General features: G+C 48.4%; 1 protein-coding gene across 4 annotated transcripts in view; it reads left to right on the top strand.

The window, feature by feature from the left end:
- The window catches only part of ARID1A (AT-rich interaction domain 1A), a 71,078-nt gene extending 50,401 nt beyond the window's left edge, over positions 1-20,677 (top strand). For 3 of the 4 annotated variants that reach the window (XM_027109580.1, XM_027109581.1, XM_027109582.1), the window contains 16 exons: positions 2,547-2,787; positions 3,087-3,176; positions 3,724-3,891; positions 4,600-4,912; positions 6,507-6,652; positions 6,740-6,849; positions 8,032-8,241; positions 10,916-11,123; positions 12,608-12,740; positions 12,915-13,090; positions 13,398-13,548; positions 13,635-13,781; positions 13,866-13,962; positions 14,438-15,323; positions 15,687-15,817; positions 17,565-20,677. In XM_027109580.1, coding sequence (XP_026965381.1) covers positions 2,547-2,787; positions 3,087-3,176; positions 3,724-3,891; positions 4,600-4,912; positions 6,507-6,652; positions 6,740-6,849; positions 8,032-8,241; positions 10,916-11,123; positions 12,608-12,740; positions 12,915-13,090; positions 13,398-13,548; positions 13,635-13,781; positions 13,866-13,962; positions 14,438-15,323; positions 15,687-15,817; positions 17,565-19,295 — 4,938 coding nt within the window. In that variant the 3' untranslated portion in view covers positions 19,296-20,677. The remainder of the gene's footprint in view (positions 1-2,546; positions 2,788-3,086; positions 3,177-3,723; positions 3,892-4,599; positions 4,913-6,506; positions 6,653-6,739; positions 6,850-8,031; positions 8,242-10,915; positions 11,124-12,607; positions 12,741-12,914; positions 13,091-13,397; positions 13,549-13,634; positions 13,782-13,865; positions 13,963-14,437; positions 15,324-15,686; positions 15,818-17,564) is intronic. The other variant, XM_027109579.1, reaches the window with a different exon arrangement.
- The last annotated feature ends 6,629 nt before the right edge of the window (positions 20,678-27,306 follow it).

Below are 27,306 nucleotides of genomic sequence, written 5' to 3'. Positions count from 1 at the left end.
TATACTGTCTCAACTGTTTTTACCATGAGAATGTTCATGTTTTACTTGTTTAATCAAAGACAGAAATGTTTAAAACATTTAATTTTTCAAGGCCATTTGAAGAGTTCTTGTCTTATGGATAGACCTTCAATTCCTGTACTGTTCCAAAGTATGCTGATTTCTTTTTCCTCTAAGCAAGTAGCTCTTATTACTAGAAGCTGGTGGTTTGGTAAGGAATGGAGACAGTAGGAGGGAATGCTGAGGAAAGCTACTGGTCCCTAAAACAGAGCATTGGGCTGTGGTTTCTGTTATAAACCAGCGCTTAACAAGTGGCTTTCAAGGCCTTTTCTGGCCTACACAGTTGGCTCCTCTTGTCATCTTGCTGCCTCTTTGAGTTTACTCTCCTTGGTTCAGAAGCTAGGTGTCCCTGGTACAGCTTAGCCCTCAACGTGGGGAAGGAATCCTCCTCTCTTGGGATGAATCTAGGGCTCTTCATAGCTCCAGGTACTTTAATCCTTTGAGACGAAAGAGGCCCTTTGGTGTTACCTAGAGAAGGGCTTCTTGAGTTCTCTTCCATGCTGGGACTAATTCTAGTTGCAGTTTGTGAAAGCATGCTATGGTGTACTGGGTCTGCTCCTTGTAGGAAAGCTAGCATTTTCTGACTTCTCAGCTAACACTGAGAGCTGAACACAGACACAAATGCACACCTACCTACTTGCCTTGCCTTCAAGGCAAGCTTTGTTCCCACAGAACTCAGCAGAAATACTCCCAGCCTAGTGAAGTAACCAACTGGTTTGCAAAGATCCAACCAACCTGGATACTTAGGGGAGAGCCTAAGAGGTGCTCTTTGATCTCCAATGTTATTGTCCGACCCCAGGGTCAGAATCACCTTGAACTGATCTCTCCAAGGTGAGCTTGTTGTGGGAATAGGAATAGACTCAAATCAGGCCATTTTGGATTTCCTTCCTCTTCAGCTGTGTCTCTTTAAGAGAACTCTTTTCTTAACTATTTGAGTATTAGGGTTTTCACAGACCTGAGCGTGTACTGAAAGCTTTCATTCTTTCTTCAAGGTACAGTTAGTTCCCAGCCTGAAGTTAATGCGTGATGTTGAGCCCATGGTATTGCTAGAGCATGAACTTGGGGCTGGGAGTGGGTTGGGGGTGCATTTCCTGGGGTGAATATTTTTATTTTTTTGGTGTGCCACGCGGCATGGAGGATCTTAGTTCCCTGATCAGGGATCGAACCCACGCCCCCTGCAGTGGAAGTGTGGAATCTTAACCACTGGACTGCCAGGGAAGTCCCTTTTTCTATTTTTAAATATTTTTCATATTGAGCTCCTGATTGCTAATCTTGGGGTTTACTGACCTAGAGTGAACTCTTTACCGATTAATTCAAGACAAGCACAACCTCCAAATAAATACCAAATTCTCATTGAAAAACTTAAAACTAGGAAAAAAAACTGGGTTTGTTCAGTTGGCAAACATTTGTTCATCCCTGTTGTTGGCCAGGTGTTAGGAATGTAGTCCCAGACCCTCTTGGCAGTTAAAGAATTGTCTGTGCAATATATCCCTTTCTTACCTCCTACCCCTTATGTTTTAAAGTATGGTAACTTGGAGTGAGTTCTTGGTAAATGTAGGTTATAATAATTTGATGGAGAGGGGATCTGTGAATGTTGCCCAAACTTGTTAACATTTTCTTATAGCTCCTGATGCTGTCCTGGCAGTGTTTTGTTAAGTTTCCCTGTTGGAAAAGAACTAAAGGCTCGCTGAAAGAGCTGCTCTCTTATGACTGTAGAAGTTGGGGCTGGGAAAGAAGATGAAAGTACTACATGTGCTTCTGGTAGATAGACCAGAAGATAGACCAGATAGACCAGCAAACTATAGCTTGTGGGCTAGTTACTTTTAAAAATTAATTAATTAATGGCTGTGTTGGGTCTTCGTTGCTGCGCGTGGGGGCTACTCTTGTTGCGGTGCGCGGGCTTCTCGTTGCGGTGGCTTCTCTTGTTGCGGAGCACGGGCTCTAGGCACGCGGGCTTCAGTAGTTGTGGCATGTGGGCTCAGTAGTTGTGGCTCACGGGCTCAGTAGTTGTGGCTCGCGGGCTCTAGAGCGCAGGCTCAGTAGTTGTGGCGCACGGGCTCAGTTGCTCCGCGGCATGTGGGATCTTCCCAGACCAGGGCTCGAACCCGTGTCCCCTGCATTGGCGGGCGGATTCTTAACCACTGCGCCACCAGGGAAGTCCCTAGTTACTTGTTTTTATAAATAATGTTTTGTTAGAACACAGTCATATCCATTTGTTTATGTGTTGTCTGTGACTGCTTCTGCACTCTGGTGGCAGAGTTGAATAGTTGTGACAAAGACTATGTGGCCTTTAGAGTCTAAAGTATTTCCTCTCTGGCCCTTAATAGAGAGCTTGCTGTATGTAAGCTATAGTATCACGACTGCATAAATGTGTGCAGTATATTTACTTCGGGTTGTTTAAGAAAAATGTTGATCATGTAGTAGGATTGTTGGAAAAAGAATCTTTCTGCCTAATACTGCTAATCCATGTCCTTGTGTGTATGTTCCAGGATCTGTCTGGTTCAATAGACGATCTCCCCATGGGGACAGAAGGAGCTCTGAGCCCTGGAGTGAGCACATCAGGGATTTCAAGCAGCCAAGGGGAGCAGAGTAATCCAGCTCAGTCTCCTTTTTCTCCCCATACCTCCCCTCACCTGCCTGGCATCCGAGGCCCCTCCCCGTCCCCAGTTGGCTCTCCTGCCAGTGTTGCTCAGTCTCGCTCAGGACCACTCTCGCCTGCTGCAGTGCCAGGTACCCACGAGTGCTGACCTTTGGGGAAAGGGAAAGAGGACTGGCCCCCAGCAATATTAGGGAGCCCCAGGCTTCCACTGGCAGAGTTTCCCTTCAGCATTTGAAGAAGGGAGATGGGAGCCCCTTTGCTGGATCCTTTTGTGAATGGGATACTGGGAGGTTCTTGGCCTTCTCAGAAGCCATTTCCAGTTCTAACTTGACCTTCTGGCTAGAATTTCCAGGCTATGGAATTCTAGTTGCGGCGGAATTCTAGTTCCAATTAGTCATAATTGGCTTACTTCTTTCTCTGTCTGGAGCAGGCAACCAGATGCCACCTCGGCCACCCAGTGGCCAGTCAGACAGCATCATGCATCCTTCTATGAACCAATCAAGCATTGCCCAAGATCGAGGTGAGAGGCTGGGCTTCAAGGGAGGGGGGAGCAGGGCAGAGGCAGACCTTTGATTGATTATCTGTGCAACAGCTTTTGGAGAACTGTATGACCATGAAGCTTAGGACAGTGTCAGCAGCAGGTTGTGAAGTTAGGATGGGCTTGGCCATCTTGGTGTCTCCAGAATTATGTTCCCCCACAGTCATTCTTTGTTGGTCATGTGTTTTGATGGATTTCCCCCCTACATTGTGCCTTATTTGGTCAGCAAATACTAAATACTCAGCATTGAATCTTTACCCTTTAAATCCTACCTCTTTTTGGGGGGGGGGGGGGGTCATTGCTGTTTGTTTTTTCAAACCTCCATTTAGTAGAAACAGTTGGCATGCCCTGGTTAATGGCTGTGTCACTTTTGAGTGTGCCTAAAAGAGCACACAACTTATACAGCAGATAAGAGCCCCCGTGCAAGTATTTGCTAAAGAAAATGTAGATGGTGAAGACCTAGGGTAAGGGAGAGCATTTGTTCCCATTGTATTGAGGTACTAACTTTATGGACACTACCCACAAATAGGTTACATGCAGAGGAACCCCCAGATGCCCCAGTACAGTTCCCCCCAGCCCGGGTCGGCCTTATCTCCACGTCAGCCTTCTGGAGGACAGATGCACACAGGCATGGGCTCCTACCAGCAGAACTCCATGGGGAGCTATGGTCCCCAGGGAAGTCAGTACGGCCCACAGGGTGAGTATACTACCGTAGGAGTACATGGAGGTGAGGCGAGAAAAGAGTTCCTTGTTTGATATGCTGCTCTCTGGGTTATTAGAGTAGAACTGTCCTTTGCCTTAAGTCCACCAAGGCCAGGCCCTTAAAGTAGGGCAGGACTGCCATCATGGGAAAGTCCTTGAATATCTCTGAGCCTCTGTTTCATCTCTAAAATGGGGATAAGGTATTTAGCCCAAGACTGAGCACAGACACTTAGTAAATGGTAATTATTGGTTATTAAACTTTTTTGAGTAAATTAGTCCTACTAGAGTAGATCTTTGCTCAAAATCAGCCCTAGGTGGATCTAAAGCTGAATTTCTTAAACAGAGCATGGAAGATGAGTATGTAGAAAGGAAAGAATTCTGGGCGTTGAAGGGCCTGGATAGCAGCGTAGCCAGCCTTGCCTGCCAGACAGCCTTGCTCTGTGTTGTGCTGTCCTTAAGATAAGGGGACGACTGAGGCCTGCCTTTAAATACTCCTGCCCCCCCCCCCCACTTTTTTTGTTTTTAAATGGATCATGAAGTTTTGTTGTTGTTTAAAGAGACCATGAAATTGGTCTCTTTCCAGACCAAATATTGAATGATTCCCATTATTTGTTATCTTTGGAGTTTTAGAGTTGAGTGTTATTAGTGAGTTGCTAGTGAGTCACTAACCAAGTCTCTGCATCTTCTCTCCTTCCCCTCCCAGGAGGCTACCCCAGGCAGCCAAACTATAATGCCTTGCCCAATGCTAACTACCCCAGTGCAGGCATGGCTGGAAGCATGAACCCTATGGGTGCTGGAGGTCAGATGCATGGGCAGCCTGGCATCCCACCTTATGGCACACTCCCTCCAGGGAGAATGAGTCATGCCTCCATGGGCAACCGGCCTTATGGCCCTAACATGGCCAATATGCCACCTCAGGTTGGGTCAGGGATGTGTCCCCCACCAGGGGGTATGAACCGGAAAACTCAAGAAACTGCTGTCGCCATGCACGTTGCTGCCAACTCTATCCAGAACAGGTAAGGCCTGGGAAGTGAAGAGGGAGGGTATCAGTGCTAGGAAACTCATTGTAGAGTCATTTAGGTTGTTGAGATACTTCTGGACCTAAATCATGTTATCTTGGTAAATATGCATTTTATTGAGAGCTCTTTAGAAAACCAGGTTTCTTTACAGTGAAAAATATAGCAGGAATGCTGATTTGTAAGCATCTTAGATTGGTATCAAATTTCACATGACCAGATACCATATGTAAAGAACTTTATAAAGTATACATTATTTTGATTAGTAAAATAAGTCTTCAGAGTTTATTTCTTCTGCCAGTCTAGCTTCTTGGTTTCCAAAAGGACTTTTTTTTAAATGCAATTTTATTTATTTGTTTATTTATTTTTGGCTGCGTTGGCTCTTTGTTGCTGCATGCGGGCTTTCTCTGTTTGTGACGAATGGGGACTACTCTTCGTTGCGGTGCCCAGGCTTCTCATTGTGGTGGCTTCTCTTGTTGCGGAGCACGGGCTCTAGGCGCGCAGGCTTCAGTAGTTGTGGCACGTGGGCTCAGTAGTTGTGGCTTGCAGGCTCTAGAGTGCAGGCTCAGTAGTTGTGGCACACGGGCTTAGTTGCTCCGCAGCATGTGGGATCTTCCTGGACCAGGGATCGAACCCATGCCCCCTGCACTGGCAGGCGGATTCTTAACCACTGCGCCACCAGGGAAGCCCTCCAAAAGGATTTTTAATGATTCACGTGATTTGGATCTACGATGTAAGAAATGGAGGGTGGTGAGGTTGTGGTTTGCCATCTCTCCTACTCTTCTGTGTGGTCCTGTGTATTTGACTCTGGTGCAAAAGTGTAGAAGGCTCGTGTGATTTGGCTTAATGACTTCAAGATTCATCTCTTCTTCCTTGGCCACTGACTTCAGTGACTATGATTCTGCTGTTTTTGAAGTCTGTGTACCCCATTGTTGGTGCCTACAGTTCTTAAAGCGACTCTTACTGGGATGTTGATGAACCACGGTAGAATAGGGTGATTGACTATAAAGAGGTGGATTTGGTTCCCTGGTGGCCTAGTGTTTAGGACTCTGGGCTTTCACCGCCGTGGCCGTGGTTCAGTCCCTGGTCAGGGAACTGAGATCCTGCAAACCATGCAACACGGCCAAAAAATAAGTAAATAAGGGTTTTTTGAGGTATAATTTTAAAAATAAAATAAAAAGAATGCAAAGCCCCTCCAGGTGCCATGCTAGAGTAGTAAAATTGAGCATTTAATCTAGGCCTTTTGCCATAGTGAGGGCCCTTAAATGGAAACACAGCTTGACTTTGGAGATGCCTTAAAAGGAGGCAGTATTTAAGAGGCACCGTAAGACTCCATTCTTCAAGGAGTATATCCTTTAAAATTGAGCTGTGAGTTCCTTTTGGGAGCTTGCACCCTCTTAGAGCCGTTTGTGGGTGGTGGAAGATAAGAATATCTCTGTGCATGGTTGTGGTTTGCGGGAGCCATAAACTTTTTCCTTGTAAGCCTAACTAGATGATCTTGGCTCACACAGCCCTATTTAGCTCAAGTCCAAATCCGAAAGCTTAGTGTCTCTAACTCTTGTCTCTCTCTCACACTTTGCATCTTCTTCCTCAGGCCACCAGGCTACCCCAATATGAATCAAGGGGGCATAATGGGAACTGGACCTCCCTATGGACAAGGGATTAATAGTATGGCTGGCATGATCAACCCTCAGGGACCCCCATATCCCATGGGTGGAACCATGGCTAACAATTCAGCAGGTAAGTCCTAGTCATTGTTCACCCCAGGGATTTCTTCCAAAGTGATCTTCATGTCACAAACCTATTGGACTTTTTTCTCTTTTATAGGGATGGCAGCCAGCCCAGAGATGATGGGTCTTGGGGATGTCAAGTTAACTCCAGCCACCAAAATGAACAACAAGGCAGATGGGACACCCAAGACGGAATCTAAATCCAAGGTAATGATTTATATTTTGACCCCTCAACTTTCTGTCCCATCCTTTCAGTGATAGGAAGGAAAAAGAAGAGAGGGTGATTAGATTCCAGCCTTTTATGACACCAACTAGATAATCTTGGAAAAGAGTGCTGTCACCTCTTCTTACCATGAAGGGTCCCAGGATAATAGTTCACTGAATTGGGTTTGAGTTAGCCTAAGGGGTCCTAACGTAAATAACATGTTCTCACAGCTGTCTGATATGGAGGAAATGCCAGACCTGCAGAGTAGAATTCTCTGCACTGCTCTCTCTGAAACTGTGACCCTTGTCCTTATGCATTGATAGATGGTGTATGCCATGGGGGACTAGTTCTTCTCTTCCTGGACCTTACTCAGAACAGCAGGAATGGTTGGTGCCCTACGTTCTATAAAGTGGGAGACGAGGCAGGTGGGGTTTTGGGTCCTTGGCCTCTCTTAGATTGGTCCTGAGTGTGCTATTGGTTGGACTGTGTGGCATTTTGGGGACCTGCTCAGTATTTAAGTCATTTAAATTATTTCGGCCCTTTGTCATGCCTCATTTTCCCTATCTTATAAAGTAGGGGAAATCAAAATCATAACTGCCACCTCTTGTGGACGTTCACCTCTGGCTTCTAGACCCTTTTAGTCATCCTCATGTCTTGGATAGGATATCCAAAGCCATTCAAGCAGGACCCTTCCTTTCTTGAGAGGAGGAAGAGTTGGCTTTCATTTTAGTCAGTTGTCTCAAGGTCATGTTTTGTGTTTCTTGAGTTCTCTGAAACAGTCTGTAAAAGTGTGTCCAGGCTCCTGGGTAGTAGTATGGGAGTAGTGACATTGATGTCAGGTGGACAAGGGTTTGACTCTCAGTCCTGCTACTTAAAAGCTATGAGATCTCAGGCATGGCCTCCTTGTGCTTGCTACCTTATCTTTTAAGAGCGGGATAATTTATAATACCTAATGTGTAAAGGCCTCTAGCACAGCACTCAGTACATAACACATAGGCAGTGTTAGCTTTCTTTCTTTATAGGAACGTCTATCTCCCTTTTGGTTTTTGTGAAGGCAGTGCAGATGTTAGTGGCCACCCCAGAATGAGAAGCTTTACCACTGCCCTAATCGAGGGATTTCTAAGACCCCTAGCATAGGCTTTGAATCTGACCAGTTCCTAAGAATCTTGACCTGCCCCTTTCAGAAATCCAGTTCTTCTACTACAACCAATGAGAAGATCACCAAGTTGTATGAGCTGGGTGGTGAGCCTGAGAGGAAGATGTGGGTGGACCGTTATCTGGCCTTCACGGAGGAGAAGGCCATGGGCATGACAAATCTGCCTGCTGTGGGTAGGAAACCTCTGGACCTGTACCGCCTCTATGTGTCTGTGAAGGAAATTGGTGGATTGACTCAGGTGAGTGCCTGGCACTTGGCTTCCCCTGTGGTTTCAACAAGCCTCTCTCTAGGTACTCAGTGGCATCACTGGTGCCATGCATCCCACAGGCACATCACCCTCTCCTGCTGCTCTCTGAGTCACATACTGACAGACCAGGGAGCTCGGGCCTTCCAGAAGATAAGGCAAAGGGAGGAGGCTGAGACCTCCGTGGGTAGTGTAAAGTATTAGCATTAACTTACCATGTGTCCAGAGTCCCCCTGGGTTGCAAAAATCGGGCAAGTCTGTGGGCATTCTGATTCCATGGCAGGCAGTTTGGAGTAGTAGACAAGGGCAAGGTTCAGGGATGGGTCTGGAAAAAAAAAAAAAGAGATGGGTCTGGTTTTGAATTCTTTCTTAGCCACTTACGATATATGTGACCTTAATCGAGGTATATAACTACTCCGAGCCCTCGTTTTCCTTATTTGGAATGTAGGGACAGTGTGTATCCTGTTGAGACTGTCGAAAGCTGGGGATAATCAAACAGCTTTCAGCAAGATTTCTGTCACATAAATTGGTCTACAGTATGGTACAAGGGAAGCCAGAGTGGTTGCTGATCCTTTCATTCTAGGAAGCTTCCCAATGGAGATGGGATTTCAGGAGCTATTAAATAGAAATAGTTTATGAAGGAAGAAGTAGGTGGGAAATTGTGTTTAGTCACTCTGTATGGGAGACTTAAGTGATTGGGTTAATCTCCACTGGAAACCTCTGAACTGAGCACCACCCTGAGCCTTGCGCCTGCCCTAATAACTTATATCTTTGTTTTACACTCAGCCCAGGAGTCAAACAGGTGAGGCAACGCTGGCAGACAGCCCACTGTGCCTTGCAAACTTTCCTCCTATGTATGTTCTGTAGTCATCATACCGGGAGCCTGCTATTGGATCTGAGTGTGTGGCTGAGCTCAGGGGGAGGCGTCGTGGGGAGGGGTGTATTCCAAACCTTCTAAATCAGAAGAGAAAACAGCTGTCACCAGCAGAAAAGAAAATGATTGGAATGAAGCCAACCAACAGTCAGTTATGAATTCCTTCTCCCTCAGGCTTCGTTCCCCTCCCCCACAAAAGGAAAACAAAATAAAACAAGACACGTGCACACCACCACATAACGAGCGTGGGAAGCCGAGCCACAGCAGGCTTCTGAGGTGACCCTGGGTTCATTCCTGCCATTCTCCCTGGTATTGAGCTCTCGTAGTCAGGGCTCTTCTACCTGAAGGGAAAGGGGGCATTGGGTTAGGTTTGGCACACTGTTGATTGTGTGGGCTTCTGGGTTCACTGGACCTAAAATGAGGTATAGAGGGAATCCCAAAGCCTGGGTCTGTCTTCCAGTTTGCAAAAGGTTGCCAACCTTTTAGATGCAGTGATGTGATTAAACTCTAAAGACAGAGTTCAGAGGAGAAAGAGTGCTGTTACGAGTTAGTTTGTGAAGGCTCCAAGAAGGCAAAAGATGAGACCTGAGCTTTTCTGAAGGATTAGTAGGGTTTAGGTAGAGGGCGGGGGAGGGAGGAGGCAGTTGACTGGCCCAGCTGTCATGCTGATGGGAAAGAGTCTGGAGTATACCCTACCAGTGCCACCTCCAACCTTCAAGACTCTGCTCAGATATTGCCTGCTCTAGGAAGTGTTCGTCTAGGTTGTTCCTTTCTTTGCTGCCTTATCACTCTTCTCTGGTGTCACAGGTACCAGACCAGCAGGTATCAAAACATATTGAACTCCCTGTGGATTGGGACTGGAAAGTCAGTGTTTCTAGCCTTGAGAGACAGGCTTATCACATGGTGGATGAATAAACATAAGAATACATGAAGGGGACTTCCGTGGCGGTCCAGTGGTTCAGACTCCGCTCTTCCACTGCAGGGGGCATGGGATCCTTCCCTGGTTGGGGAACTAAGATCCCGCATGCCGCGCAGAGCGCCCAAAAAAAGGAATACGGGAAGAAGGAGACCTGCCTGGCTAAAGCAGACAGACCAAGTGTAGGGACTGGGGGACTGGTCTTGATCAGTGTGTGCTGAAGCTGAGGAGAGGAGGCAGAACTGTAGGCCGGCCGCTGGGAAGGGGCAAAGGAGTCATAGGGTCTGAAGCATCTCCCGGACAATCAAGACAGTGACTGCTGAGGGAAAGGGGCTTGTAGTTATACGTCCTTGAGATGCAGGGAGCAGTGACGCAGAGTATCAAATTTGGAAGGAGCCCCACACTGAGAAAAAAAATCAGTTATGAAAACCCCCAGTTTGACAAAGTAAAAGTCAAGCAGCGTGGTCGTTGATATTGCCACACGTCTCCATTTTATAAAATGTTAGTTTTTATCAGTTCATTTAAAATATGATTTGGATCTGGGTGATTTGCACATCATTTCTCAGCAGTACACTTGTGTAAAGCAAAGCCCATACCTTCTGAATTCCATTCTCTGTAATAGTGGTGTAAGGTTTGCCCTATTTTGAATAAGCACTGTCTGACAGTTGCAGTGATCTGTGGATAAAACCTGCTGAGGGTAGAGGGAAGCCATGGATTTAATGTTTATTGTGGACTCTCCACAAGCAAGGTTAACTTTTGTGGTTAACAGAACTGTGATATCACAAGATGAGTACCTGGTAGCCTGATGGGGTTTGGGGTATGTGGGCAGGAAGACCAGATGGAAGATGTACCCCCAACTCTTCTGGTTGGTTGTACAGGTCAACAAGAACAAAAAATGGCGGGAACTTGCGACCAACCTCAATGTCGGCACCTCAAGCAGTGCTGCCAGCTCCTTGAAAAAGCAGTACATCCAATGTCTCTATGCCTTTGAGTGCAAGATCGAACGGGGAGAAGACCCTCCCCCAGACATCTTTGCAGCTGCTGATTCCAAGAAGTCCCAGCCCAAGATCCAGCCTCCCTCTCCTGGTAAGGATTGGGTGAGCAGCCTCACCAAGGCTCACCCTTCAAGGGTAGCATTCAATGGACTTGACATGGGGAGTGGGAACGGTAAGCTGGGACGAAGTGAGAGAGTGGCACGGACATATATACACTACCAAATGTAAAACCGATAGCTAGTGGGAAGCAGCCGCATAGCACAGGGAGATCAGCTCGGTGCTTTGTGACCACCTAGAGGGGTGGGAGAGGGAGGGTGGGAGGAAAGAGATATGGGGATATATGTATATGTATAGCTGATTCACTTTGTTATACAGCAGCAAGTAACACAACACTGTAAAGCAATTATACTCCAATAAAGATGTTTTAAAAAAATGAAAAAAATAAAAGGGGTAGCATTCAAGGGTCCAGGTTCCTTATTCACCAGTGCCTGCCACCAGGGATGTGTGCTTTGCCTTGTCCTACCACAGAGCTTAACAGGTTGGCAGACTAAAGAGCGGGCAGTGGCGACTCCCTTGGGAGATAGTTTGCAGCAGCCCTTAAGTTTTAATTTTCATTGTGCACCTGGCGTCTTGCCAAATGTTTGTAAACTAGTGAGTGGGAGGGACACCAAAGGAGTCGGGAAATCTGACAAATAGCAGTGAGGCAGGGCCATCTGGGAGCTTTGGCTCACTGATGTCAGCGCCTTAGAATGCAGCTCAGACTAGAGCCCTGAATTCCCCAGGGAGCTGAGATGGTAATGAATGGGAAGGAGGGGGTGGGGAGGGAACATGAATGGAGCTCTCTGCTGGGAGTGCCTCTGCCCACCCTGCTTTCTGAGAGGAGGATGGGGCCTGGACAAGCATGGGGAGGGAAGAAGGCCAGGGCTCCTAGAAGGTGGGTGTAAACACATGCGCCCTGGTGTTGACCTCTGAGGGTATAGTGAGTGCCTGAGATGACTCATCAGCTGGGGAGGCCTAATCAGTGGGATATCTGCTGCTGGGAATGGTAGCTAATGGAAACATTAATTATGGGTAGTTCTGTGCTCATCAGCTTAAGGGAACATTTGAAACTGCACAGTGCCACTGGGTTAGATGCTTGAGAATAGGAGTTCCTGGGCTCCTGCAGTGTTCTGCAGGTTTGGGGCAAGATGGAACCTCCCCATCTAGCATTCCAGGGCCTCTTACTGGGAGCTTGTGTACCAGCATAACAATGTGTAATAGGTTAGGTAGGGTCCTTGGGGGAAGTAAAGAAAAGTAGTCAGGGAAGCTGACAGACTCAAGGAATCACCAGCATGTTGATGGCATCGCCACACCACTCCTGGTCTCCAAATGTGAACAGCAGCAAAAAGCGATAGCGCTCCCAGATTTCCTTCTTTATTACTGGCCTTGCAGATCCTCTCTTGAGGAGGGTTATTTAGGTTTTAAAGAACCCTAGTTCTAGCCTTATAATGATCTGCTTCAAAGAGATCCTAGGGCATTTGTGTGTTGCTGTGAGAGTTAAACACTTTCCTGCTCACCCTGCATCTCTGTCCACAGCGGGATCAGGGTCAATGCAGGGGCCACAGACACCTCAGTCAACCAGCAGTTCCATGGCAGAAGGGGGAGACCTGAAGCCACCAACTCCAGCATCCACACCACACAGCCAGATCCCCCCCTTGCCAGGCATGAGGTAAGGCCTGGAGCAGGGACAGGTGGTTTGGGGGATCCTGGACAGAAGTGCATGAGCTCCTGTGCAGCCCAGGGCGGTCCCTGCTCTGCCTGTCCAACCAGTGACTCCCATGTGCCTTGCATTATTGGAGGAATTCCTTTATTTGGGGTCTAATTGGCTTTCCTCACTCTGGAGCAGGAGCAATTCGGTCGGGATCCAGGATGCCTTTCCTGATGGAAGTGACCCCACATTCCAAAAGCGGAATTCCATGACTCCAAACCCTGGGTACCAGCCCAGTATGAATACCTCTGACATGATGGGGCGCATGTCCTACGAGCCAAATAAGGATCCTTATGGCAGCATGAGGAAAGGTGACCAACTGCTGTTTGCCTTACTTCCTTGAGGACGGGGAATTGCGGGGGCGGTGGGTAGACTTGAGAGTGATTTAAGGTTTCTTGTCGAGCCATCCTCCCTTCTTGTCTCCCTCTCCCTGGCCTCACCTTGTCATCCCTTTATCAGTGTGTCTTCTTTGCTGGTTGGGGCCATTTTAGATCTCTGTTAAAGACCTGGTACAAACCTGAGCTCTGAAGAGGGCCTGGGTCTTTGGGGCAGGCAAGGTATAGGCTGCTAGGCCTACTGACGAACCAGTTTGCTCATCGTCTTCCCTTTTGCTCTTAGCTCCGGGGAGTGATCCCTTCATGTCCTCAGGTCAGGGCCCTAACGGCGGGATGGGGGACCCCTACAGTCGAGCTGCCGGCCCTGGGCTGGGAAATGTGGCGATGGGACCGCGACAGCACTATCCCTATGGAGGTCCTTATGACAGAGTGAGGTAAGGACGCCCCACCTCCCACCCCTGTCCCACACCAGCACCCCACAACTATCATGGACTCAACCTGCTTCTCCAATTTTGTTTAGGACGGAGCCCGGAATAGGACCCGAGGGAAACATGGGCACTGCAGCCCCACAGCCGAATCTCATGCCTTCCAACCCAGACTCGGGGATGTATTCTCCTAGCCGTTACCCCGCACAGCCGCAGCCGCAGCCGCAGCCGCAGCAGCAACGGTAAGTAAAGCCTGGTCTCAGTGCCACTGTGGCTCAGGCTTCCCCACTTCCCACCCTGATCCTCTGTTTCTCTCCTTCCTGCAGACATGATTCCTATGGCAATCAGTTCTCCGCTCAAGGCACCCCTTCCAGCAGCCCCTTCCCCAGCCAGCAGACCACGATGTATCAGCAGCAGCAGCAGGTGAGGAGGGTAGCGGGTGAGCTGACACACAGGTTCCCCCGAGAGCCAGTTAGAAGGCTAAGTTGTACAGTCTGTGAAGTCCACTTTAGATTCTTTGGTGTTCTTCTCCCACCCCGATGGCCGCTTCTGTCTGAAGAGCCAGGCCCTCAGTCTCTTCCCTGTTTGGAGTCTAGTCCCGTCTCTAGTTCTCCAAAAGGGTTAGAAACAGGCCTTATTTTGAGTTTTGAACTTTTCCACATTTTTCTACTTAGAGCAAGGGAGAGCCAGAGGGAATAGAGAATGATTCTTGCTTTCAGAAACAACTTCAAAAGATAACTCATAAAGGTGATTCCTTTGTTCCCTTGGAGTCTGTGTCCTCTCTTCTAGAGGGGCAGAAGTAAGCCCAGCAGGTGTCTGGTGTAGCATCTGGGCAGCTGTGGGTCTTGTGTCCCTGAGTGCAGAGTATTAACCTTTCCTGTGCTTGTCCCCGTCTTAGAATTACAAGCGGCCGATGGATGGCACATATGGCCCTCCTGCCAAGAGGCACGAAGGGGAGATGTACAGTGTGCCGTACAGCACGGGGCAGGGGCAGCCCCAGCAGCAGCAGTTGCCCCCAGCCCAGCCCCAGCCTGCCAGCCAGCAACAAGCTGCTCAGCCTTCCCCTCAGCAAGATGTGTACAACCAGTATGGCAATGCCTATCCTGCCACTGCTGCTACTGAGCGCCGACCAGCAGGCGGCCCCCAGAACCAGTTTCCATTCCAGTTTGGCCGAGACCGTGTCTCAGCACCCCCTGGCTCCAGTGCCCAGCAGAACATGCCACCGCAGATGATGGGCGGCCCCATACAGGCATCGGCTGAGGTTGCTCAGCAAGGCACCATGTGGCAGGGGCGTAATGACATGACCTACAGTTACGCCAACAGGCAGAGCACGGGCTCTGCCCCGCAAGGTGCTGCCTATCATGGCGTGAACCGAACAGATGAAATGCTGCACACGGATCAGAGAGCCAACCATGAAGGCCCGTGGCCTTCCCATGGCACACGCCAGCCCCCATATGGTCCTTCTGCCCCCGTGCCCCCCATGACAAGGCCCCCTCCATCCAACTACCAGCCCCCACCAAGCATGCAGAATCACATTCCTCAGGTATCCAGCCCTGCTCCCCTGCCCCGGCCAATGGAGAACCGCACCTCTCCTAGCAAGTCTCCATTCCTGCACTCCGGGATGAAGATGCAGAAGGCAGGTCCCCCAGTACCTGCCTCACACATAGCACCTGCCCCTGTGCAGCCCCCTATGATTCGGCGGGACATCACCTTCCCACCTGGCTCTGTTGAAGCCACACAGCCTGTGCTGAAGCAGAGGCGGCGGCTCACGATGAAAGACATCGGTAAGGAGCCCTCCTTGGTGGGTGCCTAATCTGCCTCTCTACATCCTGTTCATTGTTCTCTCTCCATCCTGATGTTCTGGATGAATTAAAATCTGGTCCAGTGTTGACTAAAGTAGAGCCAAAGAACTTTGGGTAAGGAAGAAATCAGCTGATGTCAGGCTTTACTAAAGGAATTGCCACACAGTGATGTCCTAAGAGAGCCTAGAAGCCATGAGGGGCAGATGTGTGTCATCTCCCAGATTGGAGCTGCCTCTCACCATGTGTTCTCTTCAGAGTAGCCTGACTGATGAGCCAGCTCTGGGGTGGGGGGTGCCTCCTGCCAACCTGGGCTTGGTGGATGGACGACGTGGAGGTTTATTTCAGGAACCCCGGAGGCATGGCGGGTAATGATGTCCCTCAAGTCTGGGCTGCTGGCAGAGAGCACGTGGGCATTAGACACCATTAACATCCTGCTGTATGATGACAACAGCATCATGACTTTCAACCTCAGTCAGGTGAGTACAGGTGCCCGGGGAAGATTGGGAGGGCCTGGGATCTTCTTGAAGGAGATGATGCTAAGTGACCAGGGAATTAAGCCATCCCTGGCCAACATGGTCTCCTTTCTCTCACTTGCTGTCTGATACCTTCTATGCCAGTACTTTGCCACCAGCCATGGGCCTAGAATACTGAGAACAATAATTGTGTAATTTAGTCAATCAGGATTGACTTCAAAGGGAGAAACTTGTTGGTATTGGTAAGAAATGCAGATTCTGTTGACGTCAGTGAGGACACCATATTTTTTAGACTACCAAGAAGAACCTGTTGTCTGTCAGTGAGTAGAGCAGTTTCTTTATTTTCCCTTTCTTTCTTCATCCACTCCGAATAGAAGAGGTCTTTCTTGATCCCATTTTTCCTAAGGTGTAGAATGGGAAGGGTAAAGAAGTGCACGCTGCTGGGCGGGGGCTGGGGGGGGCAGTTAATGTAGAGGTGGTTTTCCAGACCTTTTCTCCATAGACACGCACCTGGAGTTTTCTCAGCTGGGAAGAGTTTCTGCTGCACTATCCTACTCTTTCTTTTGATCATCCTCAGCACCTACCAGCCCATCTGTTTAGGAGTTGACTAGGGGGGCATCGTTATTAATAGTTCCCATTTACTGTGCCCTCACTTTGTGCTAGGTACTTCATATTTTCTTTTGTGTCATCCTCACTGCAGCCTTCTGAGGCAGATGTGGCCTCTTAGAGATGAGTAAATAGGCTCAGAGTCTTATCTTTGCCCAGGTTCACACAGCTGTTAGCAGTCTTTCTGAATCCAAAGCCTGCTTCCCATGAGAAAGAAAAGGAACAAATATTGATTGAGCAATTTCCATAAGCCAGGCACTTGACATATTCCATTTAGACGTTAGAACAACCCTGTAAAGTTTAGGAATGTGCATCATTTTCAGTGGAAAGATAGGAAAGCTACAGCTCAGAGAGTTTAAATCATACAGATAGTTCCTGGAAAAGCCAGAATTCAAACCTGGATCTTTTTTTAAGTCTAAAGCCCTATTTTTTCCTTTCTGCTATACTCTTTAGCCAGAGATTAATCTGACTGGAGATTAATGTTTTCTGCTGGGAGTAGTAAATGGCCTGTACAGAATCTAAGCTGAAATTTGGGTCTGTCTAGCACCAGCTTGGAACAGTGTTTAGAGAATATAAGCCTCATCCCACTCATTATGTTACATGACGCACAGAGGTCCAGCCTCCTGGAAAAGTTGGGGAGCTTGGGGAAGAGAGCAAATGAACATCTGTCCACCCTGCATTGTGTTGGAAGGTGTTATCCCACCATGCCTAGCCTTGGGCTCCACTTGGCAATGTAATGTAGAGAGTGTCCTAAGAGGGACAATGGCAGTGACCAACGGGTAGGAAACTGGGCCTGGTGAAGAGAAGCAGAAATTGGTTGAGAAAGGTGAGGCTGAGAGGTGGGTGGCACTGGTAGGTGAGGTGCAGGGTTGCTGATCAGTGGTCCATCTGCTGAAGCAGGCTTGTGTGAAGATTGTTTGGGCAGAAGGAAGAATTTTGTGCTAAGCAGAGGAGAGTTCAAATGACTTGCTTTGTGGAGAGCCTTTGGGAAAGGAGAACTCTGACTCTCCCAGTGATACAGACATCTGACCTAGAAGGGAAGAGGGGAGATTAGATAGAAGACCTTGGCAGGCCTCTCAAGTCAAGGATTCTCTTCTCAGCCCACTTTTCTCCCTTAATTTATTTCCTGTTCTTTCTCTTCTAGCTCCCAGGGTTGCTAGAGCTCCTTGTGGAATATTTCCGACGTTGCCTGATTGAGATCTTTGGCATTTTAAAGGAGTATGAGGTGGGTGACCCAGGACAGAGAACACTACTGGACCCTGGGAGATTCAGCAAAGCGTCTAGTCCAGCTCCTATGGAGGGGGTGGAGGAGGAAGACCTTCTAGGTCCCAAACTAGAGGAGGAAGAAGAGGAGGAAGTAATTGAAAATGATGAGGAGATGGCCTTTGCGGGCAAGGACAAAGCCGCCTCAGAGAATAGTGAGGAGAAACTGATTAGTAAGTTTGACAGGCTTCCAGTAAAGATCGTGCAAAAGAATGACCCGTTCGTGGTGGACTGCTCAGATAAGCTTGGGCGCGTGCAGGAGTTTGACAGTGGCTTGCTGCACTGGCGGATTGGTGGGGGGGACACCACTGAGCATATCCAGACCCACTTTGAGAGCAAAACAGAGCTGCTGCCTTCCCGGCCTCATGTACCCTGCCCACCAGTCACTCGGAAGTATGTCACAGCAGTAGAGGGTACACCAGGGACAACAGAGCAGGAGGGCCCCCCGACTGATGGCCCTCCAGAAAAACGGATCACAGCCACTATGGATGACATGTTGTCCACCCGGTCTAGCACACTGACCGAGGAGGGAGCTAAGAGTGTAGAGGCCACCAAGGAAAGCAGCAAGTTTCCATTTGGCATCAGCCCAGCACAGAGCCATCGGAACATCAAGATCCTAGAGGATGAACCCCACAGTAAAGATGAGACCCCACTGTGTACCCTTCTGGACTGGCAGGATTCCCTTGCCAAACGCTGCGTCTGTGTCTCCAATACCATCCGAAGTCTGTCATTTGTGCCAGGCAACGACTTTGAGATGTCCAAGCACCCGGGGCTGCTGCTCATCCTGGGCAAGCTGATCCTTCTGCACCACAAGCACCCGGAACGGAAGCAGGCGCCACTGACTTACGAGAAGGAGGAGGAGCAGGACCAAGGGGTGAGCTGCAACAAAGTGGAGTGGTGGTGGGACTGCTTGGAGATGCTTCGGGAAAACACCTTGGTCACGCTCGCCAACATTTCGGGGCAGTTGGACCTCTCCCCATACCCCGAGAGCATTTGCCTGCCTGTCCTGGATGGACTCCTACACTGGGCAGTCTGCCCTTCAGCTGAAGCCCAGGACCCCTTCTCCACCCTGGGCCCCAACGCCGTCCTCTCCCCACAGAGACTGGTCTTGGAAACCCTCAGCAAACTCAGCATCCAGGACAACAATGTGGACCTGATCCTGGCCACACCCCCCTTCAGCCGCCTGGAGAAGTTGTACAGCACCATGGTGCGCTTCCTCAGTGACCGAAAGAACCCGGTGTGCCGGGAGATGGCTGTGGTACTGCTAGCCAACCTGGCACAGGGTGACAGCCTGGCGGCCCGTGCCATTGCAGTGCAGAAAGGCAGCATCGGCAACCTCCTGGGCTTCCTGGAGGATAGCCTTGCTGCCACACAGTTCCAGCAGAGCCAGGCCAGCCTGCTCCACATGCAGAACCCGCCCTTTGAGCCAACTAGTGTGGACATGATGCGACGGGCTGCCCGTGCGCTGCTGGCCCTGGCCAAGGTGGACGAGAACCACTCGGAGTTCACGCTGTATGAGTCACGGCTGTTGGACATCTCGGTATCACCGTTGATGAACTCATTGGTTTCACAAGTCATTTGCGATGTACTGTTTTTGATTGGCCAGTCATGACAGCCGTGGGACACCTCCCTCCCTGTGTGCGTGTGCGTGTGTGGAGAACTTAGAAACTGACTGTTGCCCTTTATTTATGCAAAACCACCTCAGAATCCAGTTTACCCTGTGCTGTCCAGCTTCTCCCTTGGAAAAAAAGTCTCTCCTATTTCTCTTTTCTCTTCCTTCTCGCCCCTTCTTCCTCCCGATCTTTCTATTCCCTGTCCTCACTTTACTCCCCTCAGGACCCTACCCTATTTGAAAAGACAAAGCTCTGCCTACATAGAAGACTTTTTTTATTTTAACCAAAGTTACTGTCGTTTACAGTGAGTTTGGGGAAAAAAAAATAAAAATAAAAATGGCTTTCCCAGTCCTTGCATCAAGGGGATGCCACATTTCATAATGTTTTTAATGGTTAAAAAAAACAAAAAACAAAAAAACAAAAAAAAAAAGGAAAAAAAAAAAAAAAAAAAAAACCCTGAAGGACAAAAATGGTGACTGCTGAACTGTGTATGGTTTATTGTTGTACATTCACAATCTTGCAGGAACCGAGAAGTTCGCAGTTGTGGACAAACCCTGTTCACTGGAGAGGCCTGTGCAGTAGAGTGTAGACCCTTTCATGTACTGTACTGTACACCTGATACTGTAAACATACTGTAATAATAATGTCTCACATGGAAACAAGAGAAAACGCTGGGTCAGCAGCAAGCTGTAGTTTTTAAAAATGTTTTTAGTTAAACGTTGAGGAGAAAAAAAAAAAAAAGGCTTTTCCCCCAAAGTATCATGTGTGAACCTACAACACCCTGACCTCTTTCTCTCCTCCTTGATTGTATGAATAACCCTGAGATCACCTCTTAGAACTGGTTTTAACCTTTAGCTGCAGCGGCTGCGCTGCCACGTGTGTATATATATGACGTTGTACATTGCACATACCCTTGGATCCCCACAGTTTGGACCCCCTCCCAGCTACCCCTTTATAGTATGACGAGTTAACAAGTTGGTGACCTGCACAAAGCGAGACACAGCTATTTAATCTCTTGCCAGACATCGCCCCTCTTGGTGCGATGCTGTACAGGTCTCTGTAAAAAGTCCTTGCTGTCTCAGCAGCCAATCAACTTATAGTTTATTTTTTTCTGGGTTTTTGTTTTGTTTTGTTTTCTTTCTAATCGAGGTGTGAAAAAGTTCTAGGTTCAGTTGAAGTTCCTGATGAAGAAACACAATTGAGATTTTTTCAGTGATAAAATCTGCATATTTGTATTTCAAACAATGTAGCTAAAACTTGATGTAAATTCCTCCTTTTTTCCTTTTTTGGCTTAATGAATATCATTTATTCAGTATGAAATCTTTATACTATATGTTCCACGTGTTAAGAATAAATGTACATTAAATCTTGGTAAGACGTTTGTGAAGCTTTTTATTTTTAAACTGTTTAAAATCTTGACCCTTTTGGGGGTGTTGGGGAGCTGGTCCTGTCCTTGCGAGTCCCCTTGGTATACTCTCTCCCTAAATGGTGGCATCCTGAACCCTGTCATTTCTGCACCATATTCACTTGACCTTCCACAGTGTAAGTCTGACTTTAAGAGAGCTGTAGAGATGATTTTACCTGCAGAAGAAGTTCTAGGCATAAAAAGCTTGTTAGCCTCTTGAAGTAAAGTGGGTTTAAGTAGCCAAAGAAATTGATGATACTCTAGGAAAAAACTTTTGGAAATAGTTGGCAAAGGGAGGATCTCCATTTTTCTTAGAAATATTTTAAAAGACCATTATCTGGAGTCAGCCTCCAACTTAACCATTTATTTCTCCAGACCAGCTCTCTTCCCTGATTCCAGATTAGAGCATTCAGCTGCCTTTTTAAAAAAATGTTTAATCTATTTATCTATTTATTTATTTATTTATGGCTGCGTTGGGTCTGTTGCTGCGCGTGGGCTTTCCCTAGTTGCAGCGAGCAGGGGCCACTATTCATCGTGGTGCACGTGCGGTGGCTTCTCTTGTTGCAAAGCATGGGCTGTAGGCGCACGGGCTTCAGTAGTTGTGGCTCATGGGCTTTAGAGCGCAGGCCCAGTAGTTGTGGCATGTGGGCCGAGTTGCTCCATGGCATGTGGGATCTTCCCGGACCAGGGCTTGAATTCGTGTCCCCTGCATTGGCAGGCGGATCCCTAACCACTGTGCCACCAGGGTAGCCCTCAGCTGCCTTCTTGACATCTCTGCTTGAAAGTTTAATATGAATATGCCTAAGATGCCCTGTCTTCCCCTAGAAACCTGCTTCTCCCATAGTTTTCTCAGGAAATGGCAACTCCATCGCTTGGCCAAAAACATCCTTGACTCCTTTCATTTCCACATCCAGTCTGTTAGCTCTCTTCAAAAAATAATCCTCAGTCCAGCTACTACCACTAGTTCAAGACACCATCATATCTTTCTTGAACTCAAAATATCCTCCAAACTGGCCTCCCTGCTTCTGCTTTGCCTGGTGTTTGAACCTATTTTCAACATAGCAACCAGAATGCTCCCTTTAAAACCTAAGGTCAGAATCCTTCGGTGCTTCAGCCTTACTCTGAGTAAAAGTCCAGATCCTTGTAGTGACCTACAATGGCCCTCAGTTATCTATCTTACTGTTACCTCTTTGGTCTTCTCTCTTCCCCATTGCTTGTTCCACCATACAGAGCTGTTACCACCAGATACAATGGCATGGCTCAAGTCCTCATCTCCTTCAGGTCTTTGCTCAAATATCAGCTCGGTGAATCTTTCCCTGGCCACCTTATTTAAAATAGCAATCTGGGACTTCCCTGGTGGTCCAGTGGTTGAGACTCTGTGCTTCCACTGCAGGGGGCACGGGTCTGATCCCTGGTTGGGGAAGCTCTGCATGCCGCGTGGTGCGGCCAAAAAAAATAATAAAATAAGATAGCAATCTGTTCCCTGCCTCATTTCCCTTCTCTGCTTGATTTTTCTTTATAGCACTTTTTACCATCTGGCTTACTGTATATTGTACTTACCTACTGTCTTCCACTGTAATTAATGTAAGTTCTCTGAGGGCAGGGGATTTATTTGGTTCATTGCTATATCCCTGTCCTGCAGAACAGCCTGGCACATAGTAGCCACTTACTAAGTAGCTGCTGAATGAAATGGTAGATGTTGGCCAGATGCAGTTACATTTATAAGGCTAATGTTGCAATATATAGCTTCTCTATTCATCTCCTTCCTTAGGGAGACAATGGAGAAACCAGAAACGGTAACAGAGAAAATGCTATTATTGTGGACACTTAGAAGCAAAACAAGACAAAAGATTTCTATTGAGTACCTACTTGTGTACCAGACATAGTACATCAAATAATTCCACAACAGCCCCATGCCTGTGAGGTCAGTATTCTGGCTCCCGTTTTACAGCTGAGGAAAGCAGCTTGTTTGAGTTCACACACAAAGGTCCCCCTGACTCCAAGGCCCGAGTTCTTCCTAATGCACCACACTCCACCTCCTTCCTGGGTTGGAGAACAACCAGGAGTAACTGGACCCAGCTGTGGAGCACAGCAGGCAAGATTCGTTTTTTGCTGTGTTTAGCATGAGGTAAAATTGTCCCAGGAATTTCAGTCAAGTGTTCATCAAACTAAGTGTGGTTGTTAATATTTGGGTCAGGGACAGGAATGACTAATTCATACGTCTCCATTGAGAGAGGGGGAAATAGAGACAATTGGCTAACGTTTGTCAACTAAGATGCCTTCCTAGGACTCTTCTGGAAAAAAACTAAATGGCAAGCTTTTCATATCTATATTTTGGTAAGTAATACTGCTCTTGGCTATTTTTGCTCTGGGCTTCTGAAACTCCAATTTCTAGTCAAGAAACTGCATTTCTGGGCTGTGTGTGGAGCATTGCCTAGGAGTTTGGTTTCCTGGGTTCTTTTCATCTGCTCTCCTGCAATGCAGGAGGAGCCTAGCCTGGTGTCCAGTTTCTGACTGGAGTTACCGCAGGCGCAGGCCGAAAGGGCTGCTAGCCACTGAGCTGTGAGTAATTTGCTTTTGAGAAGTAAATAGAACCTCACCAGTAGAGAACCCAGGGGTGTGGCCAGTAAGTAGTTCTTTTCCCAGGCTCCTCCCTCCCCAGCCCCGCAAGTGACCGTAACCTTCTTTCAAGGCTGGAGAGCAGCCAAGTCCAGCCTAAACAATACTCTCAACCTCATTGGCTCTTTTGCCTTGCGGCCACTACCACCCCCAAGTGGCTAAGGCCCTTCCCACTGGGCCTCTCGGTGGGGTCAAGGTTTTCTAACTACCGAAAGGCAAACACCGAAGAAAGGGTGAAAAACACCTAGTATCCGTGGCCTTTAAATGATCAGCATTTTGGCTCCTGAAATTGGGAGGAAGGGTGGGGTCCTTGTCCCAGGGTGGATGGGCATCCTCAAGTGATATGTATGGCCAGAGCCAAAAAGGATGCTTCTGGTAAATGCCCAAGACCTGACTGGTGCCACCCCTAGTGTCAGCATGGATTTAAGTGTCATCCAGCATCCTTGGAAACTGCCAACGAATGCCCACGAAAAGAATCCGCACGAAAAGAAGTAGCATAAAGTTTGGGTAAGGTACAGCTGTCTGTCATCACAGGCATTAGCCCTGCCTGCTAACAGCTGGCAGTGACAGAATCAGAGGCCAGTGTGCTCACTTTTGTCCCATAATGGCCTGGCCTCAAAGCCAAGATCAGGATCAGCTACTCCGTCATTCCCCTAAGATTAGGACCACGGAAAGTTTGGTGTCTGGAAGCTGAGTTACTGAGAGATGGCCAAGGCCATCTCCAGATGTGGCAGCAGAGCAAAGCAGCTACAGAGAAAAATGAGTCGTCAGGTTGCTCCAGGGAAGTGAGTGCTCCATGAGAACTCCCAAACTTCCTTCACATCTTCAGTGGGAAAATCACTTGCTCCCCTTTTTGTTCAGGGAGTTGTAACGGTGCACCTTTTTTTAAAATAAAATATTTATTTATTTATTTTTGGTTGCGTCGGGTCTTAGTTGTGGCACGTCGGATGTTTCATTGCGGCGCACGGGCTTCTCTCTAGTTGTGGCGTGCGTGCTTCAGAGTGTGTGGGCTCTGTAGTTGCGGCACTCAGGCTCTCTAGTTGTGGCGTGTGGGCTTAGTTGCCCCACGGCATGTGGGATCTTAGTTCCCCAATCAGGGATTCAACCCGTGTCCCCTGCCTTGGAAGGCAGATTCTTAACCACTGGACCTAACAGCTCATGTTTATCAAGCACTTTGTGCCAAGCACTGTAAAATCCATAAGGTAGATGATACTATCATCTCCATGAGGACAAGGACTGTGTCTGTCTTGCTTAGTGTTACAGCCTCATCCCCATCACATAGTAGGCACTCCTATTTCGTTGAACAAATCAAAAAGATAAAACTGTAATTTAATGGAGGAAACAGTAGGTAGGAGCTGTTAAGACTTGGTGTGCCTTATGTAGAATTCTCGGCATAGCCCGTAAAGACTCTTAGTTGTGTGGGGAAAAAAAGGAAGAGAGGGAAAGAGGTAAACCTGAGAAAGATTAAAATACTGTGGGGTGGTAAAAAACAAAACAAAACAGCCAGGGAGGCTGAAGACCTGAATTCAAATCCCACCTCTGCCCCCAGCTGTGTAACTTCAGGCCAGTCACTTCTTCCCGAGCCTTAGTTCCCTCATCCATAAAATGCAGGTATGAGGTTAAACAAACGGATTTATTCACTAGTTCCTTACTGAGTACACACAATGTGCAAGGCATTGTTCTAAGTGCTGGTAACACTTTGGTGAACAAGGCCCCTGCTCTCATAGAGCTTGCATTCCCTAAGAGGAAAACAGACAATGAAATGAGGAAAATTCATGGACAGGACAACCAGGTGATAATAAGTGCTATGATGAAAGCAGAACAGTGATGGGATAGTACAGAGCGGTAGTTGTGGCTGGGTAGACAGAGAAAGCTTCTCCAAGGAGGTGACATTTCAGCTGAGACCTGAATATAGTGCGTTGGCCAAAGAGTGGTCGGCAGTGAAGCATTTCAAACGGGGGAAACAGCAAGAGCAGAGCCAGGCAAGTTCAGAAACAGAAATGCTGTCTCTTACATTCTAGGAGTCTAGAAACAGCGATGCACTGCTTACATTGTTTAATTTGGTCCGGGATTTGTATTATGAAACCGTTTCTTGGTGGTGTGGCATATCTGCTTCTTTATGGAAGTGTTTGGGCGGTGTAGAATCTTTTGGGAGCCCTGGGATACGTCCCTGTCTCTCCAGCTCTCCCACAGTGCTGGCCGCTCAGGGGCTCCCTGTGTAGATGCAGGCTCCATTTTAGCTGCAGACTCTAAAAGCAGACTGGAGAGAGCTGCCTCCTCCACTACTTACTCACAGCCTTGAAGGCCCAGAACCCCTCCCACCCCACCTAGTCCTCTTCCATTCTGACAAGCCAGAGCTTTGAGAGCACAAGATTCAGCTTCCTTGTTTTCCAGTTGGAGCAGCAGCCAGAAAATGAAACAGGAAACAGAGCGGAAGAGAAGGGGGGTGGGTAGTAGAGAAGGAAAGGAAGGAGAGATTGCAAGAAAGTAGGGCTGAAGAGCTGGACAAAGTTCTACCTCTAAAGGGTGACAGTTGAGCTTTTAAAAAATTCTCATGTGTCAAAAGAGACCCCTGTCCTTTTTACAAACAGATTTTTGAGGGAATTTGGTGTGAACAGAGGGAACCTAAAGAATGCATGTCTTTTTCCCTTGTGAATCCACAAAGGAAGGATAGTTCATTTCTCAGTTTTGTCTCTGCAAACACAGTACTGCTTGGAGCCTCACAGACTTCTAGAGATCCAAGCCACAAGCTTAGGCCCCAGGCACGAGTGTGCCCCACGGCTCTGCCGATTCACTCACATCCCTCCGGAGCTGAGAGCAAGGGTGTGTCACCGAAAAACCTGGGGTTCTAAACTCCATTTTCCCCCTTCTCCTTCAACACACCACAACTAAAACGTGATTTATCCACCTTACACACAACAAATACCTGAGGGCAGTTCAGGTCCCAGGGCCTGAAATGAGCTATAAAGAATCAAAAGGCACAGTCCCTGGCCCCCAGAGAACTGCTGTGGATTCGCTGTCTTCGCCTGGAGCGAGAGCAACCACCTCTTTTGTTCCCACCCACAGTAGTAGCTGTTGCGGAAGATAAAGCCCTCCCTCCGCCAGGGCTGTGGCCAGAGGCTAACCCAGACCCTAGCTTCGTTTGGAGGGCAGATAACTGAAACCACAGGCGGCTTTGGAATCCTGAGAAACGAGAAATCCACCAACGGAGAAGGATTTATTATCTATTTCCTTTAAGGAGGGTGCAAAGCTGTTCTAACAGTTTCCGTTACAGGGTTCCCAACTGGCCGCTCCTCCCGCACAGACAGTTCTGTTGAGTTAGCTTCTTTCTTTCTTCTGCTTTTTTGGGCCCACTTTCTACGAGAGAGAAACTGCTTGAGTAAGGAAGGAGAAAGGAGTCCTGGGGGTCGTTCTCTGAAGTTTCCTTCACCGCCCTCGTCAGCCACGGGAGGTGGGGCTGCGGGCTGCAGCGGGAGCGAAGGTCCCGAGCAGCCGGAGGAGGGGAAAGTCGGGGGGAACCCCCACTTTCTTCACGCCCAGGACGCAGGGGGCCGCTCCTGGCCACAGAAGCCCCAAGCAGGCTTTTCTTTCCCTTCAGAGAACAGCTATTGTGTGCTAGGCCCTGTACTGAGCTGTTGTTGCCTGACAGCAGGGAAAGTGCGGCTCTGCCTTCCGTTTAGAGGCCGCGGGGCAGCCCCCAACTCCGAGGGCCTTGGCCCACAGGGGAACTCAGTGGATGTTTGTGGGGTGCAACTGGGGCAAGAGCACCGACTCGGAGACAGCAGCCCCGGCGGACTAACTGAAGGCGGGGGGAAGGGGCTGAGGAACCCCTGGTGTCACCAAAGCGGGAAAGTGCCAAGGCGGAGGAGAGCGGAGGAGAGCGGAGGATCCGGCTCACGCCATCCACACCCCGCTCGCCCGGACTCAACATGGCCGCTGCGGCGGGGGGCGGGGCAGCTCCGAGTCCCGGCAGGAGCGGGGCGGGG

The sequence above is a fragment of the Aethalodelphis obliquidens genome, unplaced genomic scaffold, assembly GCF_003676395.1.
Source record: "Aethalodelphis obliquidens isolate GAN/ISIS:26980383/991018 unplaced genomic scaffold, ASM367639v1 scaffold9, whole genome shotgun sequence".
Taxonomy (NCBI): Eukaryota; Metazoa; Chordata; class Mammalia; order Artiodactyla; family Delphinidae; genus Aethalodelphis; species Aethalodelphis obliquidens.
Note: the sequence above shows the minus strand (reverse complement) of the source record. Positions and strands in the feature narration are given on the sequence as shown.